Here is an 18,440-nt window from a genome sequence, read left to right on the forward strand (position 1 = left end):
GGCACTCAGAAAGAATGGGGATGTGCTATCCAATGACATCATTGGCATTGAGAATCAATGGGGATATTCTGTTCCCCATTTAGAGTCGATACAAATATCCTATCCAGTGACGTCATCAGCACTGACATTGTATCGAAAGACATCATAAGCAGTGTATGTTCACAGTGATATTGTTGCTGTTGGTGCTGGGAGTCAATAATGATAGTGTTTCTAATGACTGTTCTTCTGTTTTCAGCAATGGAGGAGCTGGATGGCGACGAGGTGCGTGTCTCCTCCAGGGGGCGTTATGCAGAGCGGGATATTGTACAGGTAGAGTTACAGAATGACCCATCGAACCTTGATTCTGCCTCATACCTTTTTCTTTCTTCCACCACTCCACATTTCTGTCTCTTTATCTCACTCTTTTTCATCTTTGTTTTCTCTTCCTCCTCACTTTCCTTACTTTGATCACGTCTGATGAACAATAAGTTCTGGTGACCTGGCCCACAGAAAAGAGTGTTATTGCCCACCGCCTACAATGAGTGGCTCAAATTAAGCACTACTAGTGCCTCTCCAAGAAACAATTTGGATGTGGCAAACATGAAATAAAATAATGCCAACCAGGCGTTCAGTTCCCGCAGCGCCCTCCTGCTGGTTGGGGATAGAGCCATCCCCTGGATGAATAAACAAGCAAGTCCTTGCTTCTGTGGAGCCGGTGCCCTGCTGGCCACAGCCAGGTGTTGGGATCCTCTTCTTCTGGAGACGCCCCACACCGTTGCATTCTCTTCCTCTAGTGGTGCTTTTGGCACATTGGCTTACACTTTAATCTTGCTGCAAATGTTGTGTCAGCTGATGCTGAACACACCAAGGTCCTGATTCATGAAGGTAAACGTACATGTTTGTGTAAGTTTACGCTTTTTCAGTATTCACAAAACTGCATATTTATAGTAGGTTTACGAGTGGAGAGACTCCGCAGTCGGGTAAAAAAAGAAAGAAAAAAACCCACAGCTTCTCTCCTCCGCGTCGGACTGGAACAGGAAGCACCTGGGCTCCCCTAAGCCAATCACAGTGCTGCAATGCAGCATTGTGATTTGTCTGAGTACCGTGGTTCGGCACTCAGACAGGCAGTGGGAGCCCAGGCATGTTCTCCACCCAGGCTGTAACAGAGCCTGCGTGGAGAGCATGCAAAGTGCGCATGACTGTTTGGCCGATCCGAGACGGCCAGCCAAACAGTCATGCACACTTAGGAGAGTGCCACCACTCCCCCCCATGTCTTCAGAGCAGCCCCGCCGGCCCCACAAAGCTGCAGCAACAGAAACAAATGAAATGATAATATTCTCAAGCCATTGTCATCTTATTTTTCCTTTATTTCACTGCTGCAAAGAAGTGGGGCGATGCTCCCCCACCTTAGCGGAGGAGCCCCCACTGAATAAATATGCAGGCGAGATACAATGCAGTGGCGGGCGGCACAGGTAAGAGCGGTGTGGCGGGGGGGAAGCCGACGGAATAGGTGTTATGTATTTATTTAATTATGCCTATACTGTCGTCTGTCGACTAACCCCTCGCTACCACCCCACCAAGCCCCTCCGCCGCACCGTGTCTACCCGTGCTGACCGCCACTGTTGCAATGATGGCTGCTTTGTACAAGATAAACATTTGTTTTAAAAAAGGGTGCACGGCGCCAGCATCCTCCGTCACGTCTTCCCAGACATCGGGAGTAAGCTGCTACAGATACATTTCCCAACCTGGATCTTGAGTTTTTCCGGGGCAATAAACTCTAAAAATAACTTTTTTAGAACCTGAGATCCCATCTCTTAGCCCTCTTTACAAGTTAGGGCATGCCACCTGGAGTAATAATGAGGGGTGAAGTTCCACAAGTCACAGTTCCAGGTGTCCCCAAGCCCTGAATTTTCAGGCCAACAAACTCTGGAGCCCATTATCCCAGGTCTGGAGAAACCAGACCCTTTTCGAAGCTTCAGGGACTGGCGCTGTGAGCAGCAGCTTTGCTTGAATCCTGCTTGTCCCTGCAGCAGTCTAGGGGAGCAGACCCTAAACCACTCAAAGCCCACCCTGCACCACTGCCCCTCCACCCACTCCTCTGCCCCCCACCCGCTGACTCTTTCTACCTGCTCAGAGCAGGAAGACAATGTCAGTGGGTTTTTTCGGTGGAATTGGGAAAAAATGTCTAGTAAAGGACCTGGGGGCATATTATCAAGCACGACGTTAAAATTATCGTCGCTTTAGCGGCAGAAAACTGCCGCTAAAGCGGCGATAATGGGCTTGATAATACGCCGCAGAGAATTCCAATAGAAGCCCATGTTGACACCAGAACATGGGCTTCTATGGGAATTCTCACGGGCATATTATCAAGCCCATTATCGCCGCTTTAGCGGCAGTTTTCTGCCGCTAAAGCAGCGATAATTTTAACGCCGTTTCTTGATAATATGGCCCCTGGTTTTTCCAGGTCTAAACAGTTATTTTGTTCCCTATTCCAGGGGAAATAAACTCAATATAGCCTGAATTTGGTGCAAAGATACTGGCCAGAACTGGAGATTCTGTACATCCCCCATCCTCAAGCCCCACCCCCGTTTACCTCAGACCTAATTCGGGCCAACTCGGAGTGAGGACTGTATTTGATTTTGAAATCTATGCGCATAACCTGTGATGTTTTCTGGGCTGAGTAGGGAGCCAATGAAAAGTCTTACATGGGTAGTCCCACCCACCACATGTTTTATAGGTTTTGATTGCCCCACAATACAAAATACAAAGTACCAGTCATTCATTTTATTTCCCCCTATGTAGCCTCTGTCACTCTTTCCAACTTCAGCAGCTGAAGGTCAACACTGAGGGTCAGTTTTCTTCCTCTCTCATTTCTCTTTATTCTCTGAGACCCTTCAGGTACTAGGGAGGCTCATTGTACCCTGGATATTTGTGAGACTCTGGGAGATGCTACCTTGCAAATGTGAGAACAAGGCACTTGGGCTGGGCTTGGAATGCAGTGGATGAGGAGACAAGGGCAAGCCAGAGGCAATCATCATTTGTAACACGCAGCACTGTCACCCTGAGTGGTATCTGGGTGCGTTGGAAGTGGCGTCTCAGTCGATGAGCCAGGTCTTGAGTTGCCTTCTGATGTCTGCCAAGGCGGATGCTGTTCGGAGTTGGACGGGCAGCTCATTCCAGGTCTTAGACGCAATGTAAGAGAAGGAGCAACCCCCCTGCGGATACGACAAATGTGGGGTGGTGCACATGGGCAAGTGAGAAGGAGCACAAGCATCTTGTGGGTAGATGGAAGTTCAATCGATGGTAGATGTAGGAAGATCCTTGATCATTAAGAGCTTTGTAGGCATGTGCGAGGATCTTGAACGGGCATCTTTTCGGGATAGGGAGCCAGCGGAGGTTTCTGAGGTGGGGGTGATGTGGGTCTGTTTGGGGAGATCTAGGATGAATCTGGCAGCTGTGTTCTGTATTGTCTGGAGTCTTTTGAGGAGCTCGAAGGAGATGCCAGTGTAGAGAGCATTGCCGTACTCAAGACACCTAGTGAAAAGGGCCTGAGTGATGGTCCTTCTGGTGTTGACTGAGATCCGTATAAAGATTCTGGGGAGCATACAGAGGTTGTGGAAGCAGGAGGAGGCAACTGCAATGACTTGTCGTTTCATGGTCAGTTCGCTGTCCAGGATGATGCCTAGATTGCGTCCATGGTCTGCTGATGTGGGTGTTGGTCCGAGTTCTCCTAGCCTCCAGAAGTGGTCCCAAATGGAAGTGACCTCCCTGAAGATCAGTACTTCTGTCTTGTCAGAGTTGAATTTAGATAACTGTCTCTCATCCAGTTGGCTATGTAGGTCATGGCATCGCAAACGTTGGTTTTGCCATTAGAGGGGCCTTCAGTGAGCGAGAGGATTAGTTGAGTGTCATCTGCATAGGAAATTATGTTGAAGCCGTGGGATCTGACTATTTCTGCGAGGGGTGTCATGTAGGTGTTGAACAAGGTGGGGCTGAAGGGTTTTCCTTCGGGTACGCTGCATATGATGTTCTTGGTTTGGAGATAAAGGCGGGCAGCCACATGCTCTGTCAAGCGATCCACTTGCGTGCATTTTGCTGCATGCCTATGTTGTAGAATCTGTTGATGAGGATGTGGTGGTAAACAGGGTTGAATGCAGCAGAGAGGTCGATGAAGATCAGGGCCGCAGTCTCTCCGTGGTCGAGGAGGGTTCTGATGTCATCTGTGGCAGTGATCAGTGCAGTCTCAGTGCTGTGGTTGGCACAGAATCCTGATTGGGAGGCATCAAACAGGTGGTTTTGTTCCAGGTGTTCGGTAAGCTGTTGGTTGATGGCTTTCTTGAGTACTTTGGCTGGTTATGGCAGCAGGGAGAGCGGTCATTAATTTCTTTTAGTTTACTGGGTCAGCCTTGGGTTTCCTCAGGAGGGGTCTTACCTCTGCGTGTTTCCCTCTGTCTGGGAAGGCTGCTGAGAAGCTGGAGGTGTTGATGATGCTGGTGAGTACCGTGCTGATTGGGTTGGTTCTGAGGTTGAAGAGACAGTACAGGGAGGGGTCAGTGGGCACACCAAAGTGGATGAATGACATGATGGCCGTGGTGGTCTGAGTGGTGAGCGCAGACCCAGTGGTGATGATTCGAATGCTGTCTGCTGGTTGGTTGAGGCTGTTGAGGGTGAGAGCAGCGGGACGGGAGTCAAAGTTGTTGTTGATGGTGGCAATCTTGCTGTGGAAGTAGTCCAAGAGGGTTTTGCAGAGTTCTTGAGACAGGTGGACGGTGTTCTCTGTGGCTGACGGGTTAGACAATTCACTGACTATTTTGAGTTCTTTTGAGTGGTTGGCCACTATATCGATGTGGGCAGAGATGGCTGCTCTCTTGGCTTCCTCGATGCGCAGGTGGTAGTTGCTGAGGGGTGCTTTGTGCGAGGTTCTGTCAGAGGGGGTTCCTTGTGGCGCACCATCATTTCTCGAGTTGGTAGCAGTAGCACTTGGAGGTCCTGAACTCTATGGTGTACCAGCTGGCTTGTTTTGAGGTTGTGTTGTTTTTGCTGGTTTCATTGGTGCGACTCAGTAAAGAAGCCAAACCCAAATCAAGCAGAAGACCACCTTGAATCAAAATTAATTAAAAAGGAAGGTTACCAGTAGTACAATACAATTCAAAGGCCTCGACAGGTGGCGGTCGCCTGGCAGCGGGCACGCACAGCGTGCCTCAAAGGCCAGAGACACGCCACCGTCAGGAGGAGCTGGGCGGCGGCACCGGGGGTAGTGACTCAAGAGATGAGGAGGTCAAGGGCTACTCTCAGACACCATCTCAGTCTGAAAGCAAATACTGAAGCACCACAGTGAGTGGGGGAAATGCCCCCCATCAGGGGACAGGGACTGTGTAAAGCAGATGCACAACCTGCCCCAGGTACTGCGATGCAGTGCCGTGCAACATGCCCTACGCCGGCATAGCACAGCACAAGAAAAGGCCCAGCATAGCTTGAGCCTGCAGTAAATAGCCTCTTGACGCGCTAAAGTAGAGGCTTGAGAGCAAACAAGACAAAAAGTAAATGTAACCAAGCGTGACAAACCTGATCTCCATCTCCACAGACCTACCACCACCTTGGACAAAAGGCTTCAGAAGGACCTGGCCTCAGCAGTGACGGGCAGGGCATGGTGTCTGCTGATACTTGAGGGTCTTGTGGGAATAGGAAGAGGGGTCCCAGAAGTAATGCTTTTTGAGTGTTTTCTTCTTTGTCTATGGACAAGTAGATTGCCTGTCTCCTAGGAGAGAACTCAACTCATGTTTACAAAGAGTCTAAGAAGTAAGATGGACGAGGGGGTAAATACAGATTCTGGCTTCTAAGAGAATGCCAAGAGTAGGGAAAACACATAAGAAAAGGCAAAAACACAACTGCATTTAAAAGGCAAAAACACAACTACATTTAAAAGTTTTAAAATAAACGCAACTGAAGGTTACAAACAATGGGAAACCAGTGGAACGAGAGGAGATGTGTGTAGAAGTTGACGTTGAAAACTAAACCAAAGCGGATATTGGGGGTAATAGGACCAGATCAAAGAGCATCGAGTAACAATAGCCGAGGCCAGAAATAATTAGCGTGAAAATTGTAGTTTTGCTTTCCTTAGATGCGCGATTAAAGATCTCAAGTGCGTGAAACTGTTGTGCCTCACTCACAGCACGGCAAAGGTGATGCCTGCAAGGACGGTGATGGCCTCAGACCTTGAGGTTGTCGTAAATAAAGTATTACGCACTCATAATTTCTATAGGTATCAATAGGATCATGCATAAAGCAAGAGGCTGAGTCCGTGGTATCAGGTTCAAAAGGGCTTTATTCCAATAACTCGAGTTATAGGGAGAATGGTTCCATCACCACAAGGGATCAGGAAGGGTCTTCTGCTCAGAATTCTCAAACTTTATTCACAGAGTACAGTATATATACATTCCATATTATACGTAAGCAGGAGCGCTTCAGGCAGAGCAAGAGAGAAAGAGATAAGAGCATGTGGGTGTGTAAGTAGGCGTGAAGGTGGGCGTCCATGTGGGCGTCCACTTGATGATCATAGGTGAATGTCATAGGTGGGTGGATACCTGGAGGGGGTTGCGTGATCAGCTGGAACTTTACTGGAACTTTGCCTTACTTGTGCTCAACTCGAGCATGACGTGTAACTGACGTGTAACTGGGGGATGGCTGCTGTGCAGTCGGGGAGTCTGGAAGAGAGGCCTTCAGTGTCAGGACGACCAGCACATCTTGTATTATCTGATATCTAAAGTCCGGAGCAGGAACTGATCTGTGACATAGGTTGCCCATCACCAAGAGCCGATGTGGCTTCTATTTATTTATTCACTGCGTGGGCCTTACATGGGGGCTATGGGCTTTTCACTGACGTGAGCTTTGCAATCACACAAAAGGAGACAGAAAGGCTAGGCTTTCTCCTTTGCATACGGGTTGTGTTTATTCCTCCTTATCCAGGCAGGAATGTGATTCAGTAGGAGTAAGCAGATAACCGTGCTCAATACTGTCTCGGCACCCCGGACTGGGCCCCTTTGGCTGAGGCCCAAGTGTGCGAGGCCAAGGATACGCAGCTGCAGCTCTCAGAGCGTCTGAGGCCTGAAACCTCTTTTCGGCTCTGGCTGAGCCACAAAAATGGGCTTTCATGAAATGACACGAGTGCAGGAAAACATGATGCAAAACGTGTAGGCCTCAATGCAGATTTGTTGTCTCTCTCATGGGAGACTTGATGGCAGGCCACGTTATAGCATAGGCATCATGGTAGACAGGCCATGGAGGGCAAATGCATGGCGTACATGCATGTAAACAAAAAACGTTTGGGGAACACATAGGGGACACATAGGCCTCATAATTTTTATTTCCTCAAGGTGTTGCTTGTTATTCACCAGAAACCTGACGTGTTCCCTTCACTTCTTGTCTCTTACAGTTTGTGCCATTCAGGGATTACGTTGACCGATCAGGGAACCAGATCTTGAGCATGGCCCGCCTCGCCAAGGATGTTCTGGCTGAGATCCCGGAGCAGCTCCTGTCCTACATGAAGAGCCGTGAGATCAAGCCACGCCCGCTGGCATCTGCCGGCTCGCTCCAGAACATCGCTCTGCAGAACTGAGGGTCCGCAGCGGACATCTCCCCATCGTGGGATATGGGTGCTCGGTCTGTCCCAGAGATTAACAGCTTTGAACTCACCTTCTTCAGCATTGACTCATATCCCCATAAGACTACTGTGTACATCTGCCCGCTCGCCCACCACCCTACTGCTGCCAAGCCATCTGTACAGAGCCCTGGTCTTCTGGAGCCTTGGAACCCACCGGACAAGACACTGGGCACATCCTTCACTGTCCGCAGAGCAGCCTTGGCTTCTCCAGAAGAGCATTGAGCAGAACCAGCAGCCACGTCAAGAGTTAGGTGGACCTTCCCAAACTTATGGAGTGGGCCACGTGAGTGGTCAACAAAGGGTGGGAGAAGAGGACACCGGGGACTTGAACCTGCAGCTCTTTGGACCTGCCGAAGGAGACGTGTTCGCTGGATCATGTTGTACAGTATTTAAAACATTTTGGAAGTATTAAGAAATGTACATTTGCGCCTAATAAGGTATTCTATACATTAGCACTAGTGCCTCTTAATATTGGCAATAAACCTTACAAGCTTTATTATTCTCTTCTAAATGCTAGAAGTCTCCGTTGTTTGTGGTTGGGCAATAAAGGACAGAAACTGAGGCCAGCAGAGAAGAGGAAACACAAACCTTCCCCAGAGTTCAGAGGCTGGACTCCAACAGGGGCGTTATCAGGAGTAGGAACGACAGGGCGCAATATGTCGGGCTCTGTGTATGATGAAATGTTCTGGCAAATGTGTCTCACCAGAATGCCAGGAGCAGCGGAAGTGACGTTGCACATCCTTTGGCATTCAGATGTGATCACAGGGAGTGACCGTATATGACCTTTGAACCCAGGAACACCACAGGGTCTTGAGACTGATGACCTTAAAGACAATGACTTCACAAAAGTCTAAAAAAAAAAGTCTAAAGAACTTTGGGGCATATTTACAAGGAGGCGATAATAAATTATCGCCGCTTTAGTGGCCGTTTTCGGCTGAAAAGCGGCGATAATTTTATCGCCTAATTAGCAAGGTCACGCTAACGCGTGAAACCTTGCTTTAGCGTGGGGATTTCTAACGCCCAGCTTTGCATCTCTAATGAGATGCAAAGTGGGCGTTCCTGACATGACATGACAGGAGAAAGGTCGCTAAGCGACATTCTCCTATCATCAAGCCCCATGCTATGAAGCATAGCGGCAGGAAAAGTAGCGATAACCCCTCTTATCGCTACTTTCCTTACGTCTGCTTCAGGACTGACTTAGCCATGATATCCTATGTAAGGTGGATATCATGGCTACGTTTGTGAGTCCCTATCAACAAGCTAACGTGAGATTATCGCTGGGTTTCCAGCGATAATCTCACGTTAGGCAGTTAGCGTGAGGATTTTTATCGCTTTTGAGACAAGCGTTGCTAATAGCACGCTGTCTCAGCGATAAAAATCCACGCTAGCCGGCGATAATTATCCTAGCGCTAAGTGCGCTTAGCGATAATTATCGCCGGTTGTTGTTGATATGCCCCTTAAATATTTGCGAACTTCATAAAACAGGTAAAGTAATAAATGCAGTTAAATGTTTATTTTCGTTTCATCTCGCGTGTCTAGAGGGTGCTGTCATTATATGCCCGGAGCAGGGCTACCAGATCCCAAAGGTACATGCATTACTTAGCTTGCACTGCAGACACCCGGTGAAGCCCCATACGTCCAGGCACAGGTAGGGATGCTCAGATACAGCACCGGATGGCTTGAGGCAGCACCAGGTACACATTACAGCCTCAAAACCATAAACACAGCCTCAGATGCCAGGTCACAGATTCACATGCACAGGCGTACCCTCAGATATCATGGCTAACCCCAGCCTCAGACTGCAAGACACGACTTTCACCTGGAGGTCAGTTAGGGATCGCCGCTGCGACCCCAGGCTTGCCCCGTGCGAACCCTGGCACTGCTCTTGCGACCCCTGGCTTCAGAAGTAGCAACATCTGTGCCAAGAAGGCAGTGGCAGCTCGCCCTCATGAACGTCGCGCTCCAGCTTCATTTTTTATTACACTAATAGTGATTATTAATGTATTATTTATTATTAGTGCACCAGGAGCTAGAACGGAACCTTCCGTGGCAGATGTAGGTAAACAAAGGTTTTTACATTTTTAGTGTGCATGCATGTGAGTGAGAGGGGCTTTGTGTGCAAGAGAGCATGTTTGCAAAGATGTGTCTGTATGTGTGAGCATAAGTGTGTGAGTGAAAGTGAGTGAGAGTCAGTGACAAGTAGTGAGTGAGAGCAGTGACTGGTAGTGAGAATACGTGAGATTGACTGTCAGTGAGTATGAGTGGGTCAGAATGAGTGACAATGAGACTTAGTGCACAGGAGTGAGGAAGTATGAGCGAGTGACAGGCAGTGTGACTCAATGAAGGAGAGAGAGTGAGTGAGAAGGATGGTATCAGTGCAAGTGAGTAAAAGTGTAATTGAGTCAGAGTAAGAGTGAGTGTGAGTGAGTGCAGCATAGTGGATGAGAATACATGAGTGCAGGTGAGAATGAATGGTGGATTGTGAGTGAGTAAATGTAAGAGAGTGTGACTGCTTGCTGGTCCGCCTTTGCCCCTGACATACTGACGGTCATTCTTGGCTCACAGAGGCGCCCATGGAAATATTCTGCCACTGGCATGCTAGAGGCAAGTGTTAGCATGACGGGCAGCTGTGAAACATACTGCTACTGGCATGCAGGAGGTATTTATTGGCATAAAGGGCACCCTTGGAAAAATACTGACAGACTTCAGGCAACAAGTGTTGGCATAGTGGGCACCCAGGGCAAAATGCTGGCACGAGCTCACTGGAGATGCTTCTTGGCATAAGGGAGGAAAACCATGGCCCAGTTCTGGCCCTGATGTCCTAGAGGTAATGCGACGTAAACGTACCTAGGGTATATGATTACAACCATTGGAAAATTCTGAGACTGGAATATTGCCTGTAATTTTTGGCCTAAGGGGGCACACATTGCATATGAGGGCAGCCCTAACAAAATACTGGCCCTGGCGCAGTGCAGGTGATTTTTGACATAAGGGGGTATCCATACCACGTTCTGCAAACAATGGGGTGAACTCCTCGAGGGCGTCAGGTGTCAATGGCTTGGAATACCTGAGAGTACTTGAATATGAATGAGTGCCCTTTCAGAACCCGTGGTTTCTTAGAAGTTTTATGTGAAAATTCTGCTTTAAATATACTATTTGCTCCCATTTTTAAAAACCTTTTGGCATGGGAGGACCCCCTGAGCCCACCTACATGAGGTCTGGCTCACTACTATTCAGGGTCAGTATTGCACCCCACCGCTTTCAAAGATCAGGTCTGCACCCCAACACAGGTGGTTTCTAAAATGGCCGCCGGCCTGTGTTCTGTTACACTAATCATGCAGTTATTACAGAACGTCCATGATGTCAATTATTGCAATGTCTTCAGTGTTAAGGCCTCATGACACAACTTCCCGGGGACATTTAGGGTCAAAGTTCATATGATATCACTTCCTGTGCTGTCATTAACGTCAAAGAGTGTGTGATGTCACTTCCGCTACCCCTGGCATTTTGGTGAATCGACGTCCGTGGACTTTCATATGCCTGGTTCAAACCTCATGTGCCCAGGTACTGCGACCTTTACCCAGGTAAGGCTCACGTGTGCAGGTATAGCCTCAAATGTAGGCTGGTGAATATTGTAATCATGCCAGCAAAATTCACGAAATCTCACATTGTACATAATTTGAACATTTCACAAGACTTCACATTATATGGTTTTGCCTAACTTTTTTTGCGCGAGCGCACTTTGCCGTGAGACATTTTTTGCTTGAATCCGCCTCCTCATGGTATCTCACTAGTCGTCTTTACGGGAGGTGCATGCTCGTGTGAAACAAATCACTCAATATTCTAGGACATCACATTTCACTCCAAATGCATGATTTCATAACATTTGAGAAAAAACCTGCAGTTTCCCACCCCCCTACAGGTCATAAGCTCAGTTCAGCACATATTCCCAGCTAAGGTTCATCCCGCCTGGATTGTGCATGGCCGTCTTATGTCCCAGCTGGCACTCTTCAGCTTTCACAATGTCCTGCTATGACAGTTTGCACAGAGCCCCAAGGTGCAACCTCTGGCATGTTTCTTGATGTGTCCATGTAACTCTCCTGGGACACCCGTTGAGCGATGCGGGGTTGGATCTTGTGCTGATCTGGGCTGGTGGAACCTGAAGCGAAGGCTGGTGTGACCTCTCGAGGGTTAGGCCAGAATCAATCACCCACTTTAACACCCATGCCCAGGCTTCCAGGAAAATCCTGACACACACTCACTGTAGGTCAAACACCTCCCAATCCAGTCCTCCTGGGTTCAACCAACAATTCATCCTGTTCAGTGTCTGCCCAAACCCCCAGGCATTCCAGGTCCTCCAAACAGCCCCTCGTGGCAGTCCTCTATGAGCCCGCCCCTCACATCCCTGGACACCTTGCAGACCAGTGCTCCAAGCTTTCAGTTTCAGTTTCACCCTCCAGGAGACGCGGGAGGATGCCAGAACCCTGGGGCGATAGTCCACATGCCTTTGCAAACAGATTTATGTTATTTTAATATTCAGATAAGTAATGTAGGAATCAAACTTCTGTTTCAGGAGCTTCGGAATATGGCACACAGATATTTTGCCCTGCAGCCCAGGAGTACTTAGCTAGCTGGAACGAATACTGAGTATGGTTTTAAAGCATGTCACATAAATGTTTTATTCACTCAGGAGAATACATTGGGTTTTTTTAAAAATATCCATTATCCTCCATTTGATGATGTTTGAGTGCTGGGCTCCGTTTGGGCTTCTCATGGAAGTCTGTGTGCCAGCGTTAGGCTTCTTTTTAAGGGGGCTGAGGGGGGGTGGGGGGGGGGTGCTTGCTTAGTATGTCACACCTAGCGACGTAGCAGCAGTCAACAAGCAGCAGGGAATGCAGACAGATATGTGGTATCTGGGCCCCAGAGGGAGGGACACGTACAATAAGGAATTGGTGCTTGGGGGCACAGGGCTTGGGACGCTTGCAGAAGGGAAATTGAGTGATGGTGTTTTTTTGGAATAGGGGAAGTGAAAGCAGGAAACAGGAAAGTAATGCATCTGGATAATTCACAGGAGGCGTTCACTCTGCTGCCTGCGAATAAACACCCTTTTTCATAGTATTCACCCAGCAGAGTACATGCTGATTGGTCCCATGTCATAAGGGGCCCCTTCCACCACACTGACATGTTAGTCTCCTGCACAATGTTTCTTGAGAATAGCAGGTTATGCTTTTTCACATGCTAAGCAGGGTTTTAAGTGGGCAAGGTCCTGTCTGTTCCAGAGCCTCTGTTCTGTCACTGACAGTGCTGTCTCAGCAAAAGAAATCTTTGAGGACACAAACATAAAAATCTGGGTGACAGGATTTGAGGCAACACCTGACTAAAGCCCTTGTGGAGGGGGTTTGGGGAAGGAAGGGGTAAAAGCAGGATGACAAGTAGGATGATAAGGGCCGGAAGGATGCCCAGACCACGAGGACCAGGATAAAAAAAACAGGCCAAGGGACGCCTAATCTATGGGGCCTGGGTTACCAATGCCAGAGACATAGACAATAAGGAAGAGACAAGTAAAAAACAGCACTCGGGGTACCTGGGCCAGGGTGAGAAGGTTCAGGAGCGCCAGGAGGAAGTGGAACAGGGGAATCTTGACCCTGTGTACAAATGCACCAGGTGTTGCAAGCGCGAGCATGACACGTCATGCTACGCTCGTGCGTAGTGTTTACACTTGTATCTTAATGCTATGTAGGAGATAGAAACAAGTGCGACACCCTGTGTAAAGCTCTTACTTGTTTCAGAAGATGCCTGCCATTGCAACAAGCTTGTTGCTCGTGGTAGTTAAGGTTTGTGTTCAAGTGGGGTCCAGTTTGATATATGGTGAAGGCTGGCGGTTGGGGGCGATACCTTATCTGGACCTGATGTGAAACCATGCCTCCTGTGGAATAAAGTGTGTGTGCTCTTAAGGAACACCTACCTTGGTTTCTGGAGTCATTTATTTGCCTTCATACTTCCCACACCAGTGGTAGAAGGAACAGAAGGCCAAGGAGAGTATAGCCCTATTGGTCACCAGGCACAAATCAAGGGCCTCTTGCTCTGCGCCCTGGCATAATGAGTTCTTAGCTGCTGCCAAGAAAACCTGCAAATGCCTAGAGCGCCTTTTGCAGAAAGATTTCAGCGTAGCCAATCAGACCAACTATAAAAAAAGCACTTCAACAACACCATAAACTCATTAGAAGTACCTGCAGAGTTCTACATCCAGAAGGTTGAGAGTGCAAATAATTACTCTAAAGAACTATTCTCTATTTTAAACTCCTTGTGGCATATTATCAAGAACGGCATTAAAATTATCACTGCTTTAGCGGCAGGAAACTGCTGCTAAAGCGGCGATAATGTTATCGCCGTTCTTGATAATATGCCCCCTTATCTTCTCTGAAATGTGTCTCGGTAATAGCAACACCCTCCAGTGAAAGCAAACCTTTTTGCCTCTAAAGTAGCAAACTTTATGACATCTTTCCCCCTGCGGCTAGACGTTGTGGTGGTTCAGTAACCCCACTAGAAGATTTGGCTAACGAGAACGGCCTTATACATTTTACTGTTCCCTCAATAGAGGAGTTAAAAGGACTCTCCGCGCAAATTAAATCAGGATCTCCTCTTAACTCTGCGCTACCCAAACTTTTAATGCGAGGGATGAATTATATTCTTCCCACCTGGAGCAGCTCATCTCAAAGTCGTTCCAATTAGGTTATGTCCAAAAAAACGGAAGCATGGGGTTGTACTTCCCTATGGAAGAAACCGACAGCTGATCCCTGGCAATCAGAAAACCCAGACCCATTTCACTCCTTCCTTTCTTTGCTAAAAAGAACAAAAAGCTTGAACATATTCAACGAATGAGCTTCATTGTATCGATCAATTTGCGACATCACTCAATGAGGCTTCAGGGTATCTCACTCTACAGCGCCACCATCATTGCTGACCACGGAAACCTTGAGGTCGTATTCAGACGAAGGCAAGCTGCTGCCCTCATACTGCTGGGTCTTAGCGCAGCCCTCAGCACCGTATCCCATGGTCGGCTCTTACAGAGGCGTGTGCGGTGCGAGGTCGGAGGCAGAACGCTACGTTGGATAGACTCTTTTCGCCAACTCCGCAACTTTCAAGTCACCCAAAGACCGTTTATGTCTGAGATAAAACCATATCACAAGGCGGGCCGCAGGGCTCTATTCAATCCATACATCTGCTCCTTAGCTGAGATCGTTGCAAGGCACATGGTGAAAATGGTGTCATATGCGGACAATACGCAGATAATTGTAACACTCTCCCATGAAGAGGATGATGCCGCGTCGCAGTTTAAATCATGTCTGGAGGAACTGGCCACTTGGATTGCTAATGGCTGTCTGAAGCTGAATGGGAATAAAACTGAGGTACAGACGGAGCACAAAATCCCCTTCTATTTCGACATCCGCTTGGTGGCCTGATGTCCTGGCCCAGACTCCTTCCCGAAATCCAAAACCAAAAATCGGGGCGTATGGTTGGACTCCAAATTGTTTTTTGAGAGTCAGATAGAGTCAGATAAGGGTTGCGGGGAAATGCTTCGGGATCCTCGACATCCTGAGGAATACCCTGGACCTGCTCCCCATAGCGGCATCGAGACCATTGTTCACGCTCCGGTCACTTCTTAGATTGATCATTGCGTCGTTTTATACCTTGGAGCAGCCAAAGGGAGTCTGAAGAAACAGATACAAACTGTGGCAGCACGCCGAGTTCTGAATCTTCCTATAAGGACGTCGACTACTGACGCCCTTGCTTCTCTTCACTGGCTCCCAGTAGAAAAAAGAATCACCTTCAAACCCATGGGTAACTGCCACAAAATTCTTAATGGCAATGACCCTAAATATCTGCTCCCGATAGTGCAACCCTACCTCCCTCCACGTAACTTGAGATCTGCAATGGCCCACCTGGTGAGGGGGCCCTGGGTGCTGAGGGCCAGGTTAGGGTCCTGTTCTTTTACACACTTGGTGGAAAAGATCTGGAATTCCCTACTGGTGCACCTCCCAGCTGAACCAGCTTTAAAGGCCTTCCGACTTAGGTTTAAAACCTGGTTGTTTAAGTCGTCCTAGATTGACCTAAGGGACTTTCCCTCCCCCTTCAGTATTTCTGCTCTCCTGTTTTTACCTGGTAGGTCAGGTGCTAGCTTGGGGACACACAGTAAGGTGTAACCATGCGCTTTATAAATTGTCTTATTATTATTATTATTATAATGACGAGGACGACTAGGAGGGCCTAAGAGCATCAACAAGGACCAGATGAACGAGGGCGACCAGGGTCAGGAGTAGCATACCCAGGTAGACAGACCAAAGTTGACCAGTACCAGGAGATCAATGAAAAGAAGGGCCAGAGACAAGAAGGCCAAGACCACAGAGATCAGAAGAAGCAGGACCAAGGGGTCTGAAGTGAATGGACCAGTACCAGGAAGACCACAACCAGGAAGGACCTGGGCTCGCAGGGCCTGGAGACCCTAGCTTCGAATTCCCAAGGGGGATATAAAGGACCAGGAAGTCTAGGCCCAGTGGGACCAGGATCAGAAGGTCCACAAGGGACAAGCTGATGGTATCCTATACCAGGAAGATAAGGACTACATGAACCAGGGTGACCTGTAACATGGGAACTAGAAGGGCCGGTGCTACAGGGGTGAGGAAGACCAGACCCAGGAGGACCATTACTAGGAGGGCCATGATAGAGGTGACCAGGGTCAGATTGACAAGAACAAGGTGGAACAGATAAACCAGGAGAGCAGGAGAACTAGTAGGACTAGGATGGACAGGAGGACTGGGAGAGCTGGAGAAACCAAGGCCAGTTGGACTAGCAACAGAACACCCGATGCATGAGAAGCAGGTCGTAGGAGTACCGGAATTAAGACCAAGACTACATGAACCGGGAGCAGAATTATTAGGAATAGTCAAACCAGAGGAATAGATAAACCAGGGTAGGAGTCCAGGAGGACTGATGGATGACAATTAGGGTTGGGAGTGAAAAGGTCCCGGACCAGGAGCCTGTGAAACTGGACACGAGGGATACAAAGGAGTATGTACAGGAGTACATGGGACTGGTGACCACACAGATTAGGAAACCCAGGGTTAATATGTTCTACGGCTAGCATGCAGAACCATGGGGGGGAGGAGCAGGAGGACTAGGGCAGGAAGATCAGGATCAGATTGAAGGGGTCTACGGAGATCAGGACGTGGAGGGCAATGACCAGAAGTCCAGGAAACCAGGATAAGCAGGACAGTAGCTAGGAAGGCCTAGGAGACAAGCACCAAAGGTGCCCACAAGACCAGAGCAAGGAGAACTAGGTGAACTAACAGAATCATGACCATATGGACCGGAAAGAGGGCCATGAAGATTAGGCCCAAGGGGCCCAGAGCTCAGATTATCAAGTGGGGCAGAGCAAAGGGACTGGACAGTTGTGGCCAGGAGGACCAGGACCAAATAGACCATGTTCAGGACGTCCCGGCAAAGGAGAAACTGGATTATGAGGGCCAGGATCAATGGCGGCAGTACCAGTAGGTCTAACATGACAAGGAAAAGAACCAGAAGGACCAGGACAACCCAACCACAAAGACAAAGAGACACAAGAGGCCAGATGTGCATGGACCTGAAGTACCAAGGCTAGGTAGTTCAGGGTGAGAAGAACCAGGACAAGGTGGCCAAGGCCAACAGGACCAGAAAGGCACACAGGCAGATGGGCCAAGACTGGGGGTACCAAGAAGGGCCTGGATGGCTAAAAGGCAAGGTTTATGATAACAAGCCCAAGACAGTAATCTTGAGAGAGACAGGGACTTTTAAAAAACAGAATAGCACAACCATGGCCAGGAGTACCGGGGAGGTGAGTCCAGGGACGCAGGCAAACAGAGCCAGAAGGAAAAGTTCTAAGAGGACCAGGAAACAAAGGGCATGGGGAACCAGGGCGATCAGGTCCTTAAGTAACAGGACCGGAGTAAAGAGGATCTTGAACAGGGACATCAGGACCAGCATGATCACAGCCTGGAGGTCCCGGCCACAGGCCTAGGAACAGGATGGCCAGATAAACAATAGGATGGTCAGGCCCACTAGAACCAGATAAAGGAGGCCCATGATGAGTTTGTGTAGAAGCACGAGGACAAGGAGCAGGAAGACGTAGGGCCAGAAGGATCAGCACCAGTCCACAAAGACCAGATCAAGGCCAATAGGACGAGGGGACCAGAATAAGCAAGGAAGATAAGGGGGGGGCAGTACCAAAAATAACAAGAGAACTAGAGCCAGGAGGACCAAGACCACAGCAAGGAGGATTAGAAGGATCAGCACCAAGAGGGCCAGGAACAAGTCTATGAATGCCAGTGGGACCATGACCATAGGACTAGGGCGCAGAGTACCAGGTGGGAAAAAAAGTCCCGGACCTAGGGGTAGCAGGACCAAGGTGGGTAATATCAAGAAGACCAGGACAGCCAGAGCCAGGAAGACTAAGGGGACTGGACCTGGAGATGGGAGAAAAGGCTACCCAAAGAAATTCTGTGAGGGCTTTTCTAGGTCTCGCCTGAGCCAGCGCATGCGCTACTCTGCGAGACATTTAGTAGGTGGGTTTTCAAAGTGCTACCCACATTTTTGTGCTGGCTACAAGCTTGAGTGCACGATGGTGTGCACGCGCACAGCTGCTCCCCGCATTCCCCCCTCCCTTCTCACCCAGCCATCTGCCTTTCCTGCACCAGCCTTCAGCACCATCTCCGCCCCTCCCCCCGCTACTGCGCGCGCATCCCTAGCGTGCTTTAGCGCGTCATCA

The 18,440-nt window shown here is 48.9% G+C and overlaps 1 protein-coding gene across 2 annotated transcripts in view; it reads left to right on the forward strand.

Annotated features, from left to right (window-relative positions):
* CPNE9 (copine family member 9) overlaps positions 1–8,321 on the forward strand; it is a 1,048,133-nt gene extending 1,039,812 nt beyond the window's left edge. For both annotated transcript variants that reach the window (XM_085624269.1, XM_085624270.1), the window contains 2 exons: positions 236–309; positions 7,412–8,321. In XM_085624269.1, the coding sequence (XP_085480395.1) occupies positions 236–309; positions 7,412–7,594 (257 nt within the window). In that variant the 3' untranslated portion in view covers positions 7,595–8,321. The remainder of the gene's footprint in view (positions 1–235; positions 310–7,411) is intronic.
* Positions 8,322–18,440: the final 10,119 nt, after the last annotated feature.

Source organism: Triturus cristatus, chromosome 9 (genome assembly GCF_964204655.1).
Source record: "Triturus cristatus chromosome 9, aTriCri1.1, whole genome shotgun sequence".
Classification (NCBI taxonomy): domain Eukaryota; kingdom Metazoa; phylum Chordata; class Amphibia; order Caudata; family Salamandridae; genus Triturus; species Triturus cristatus.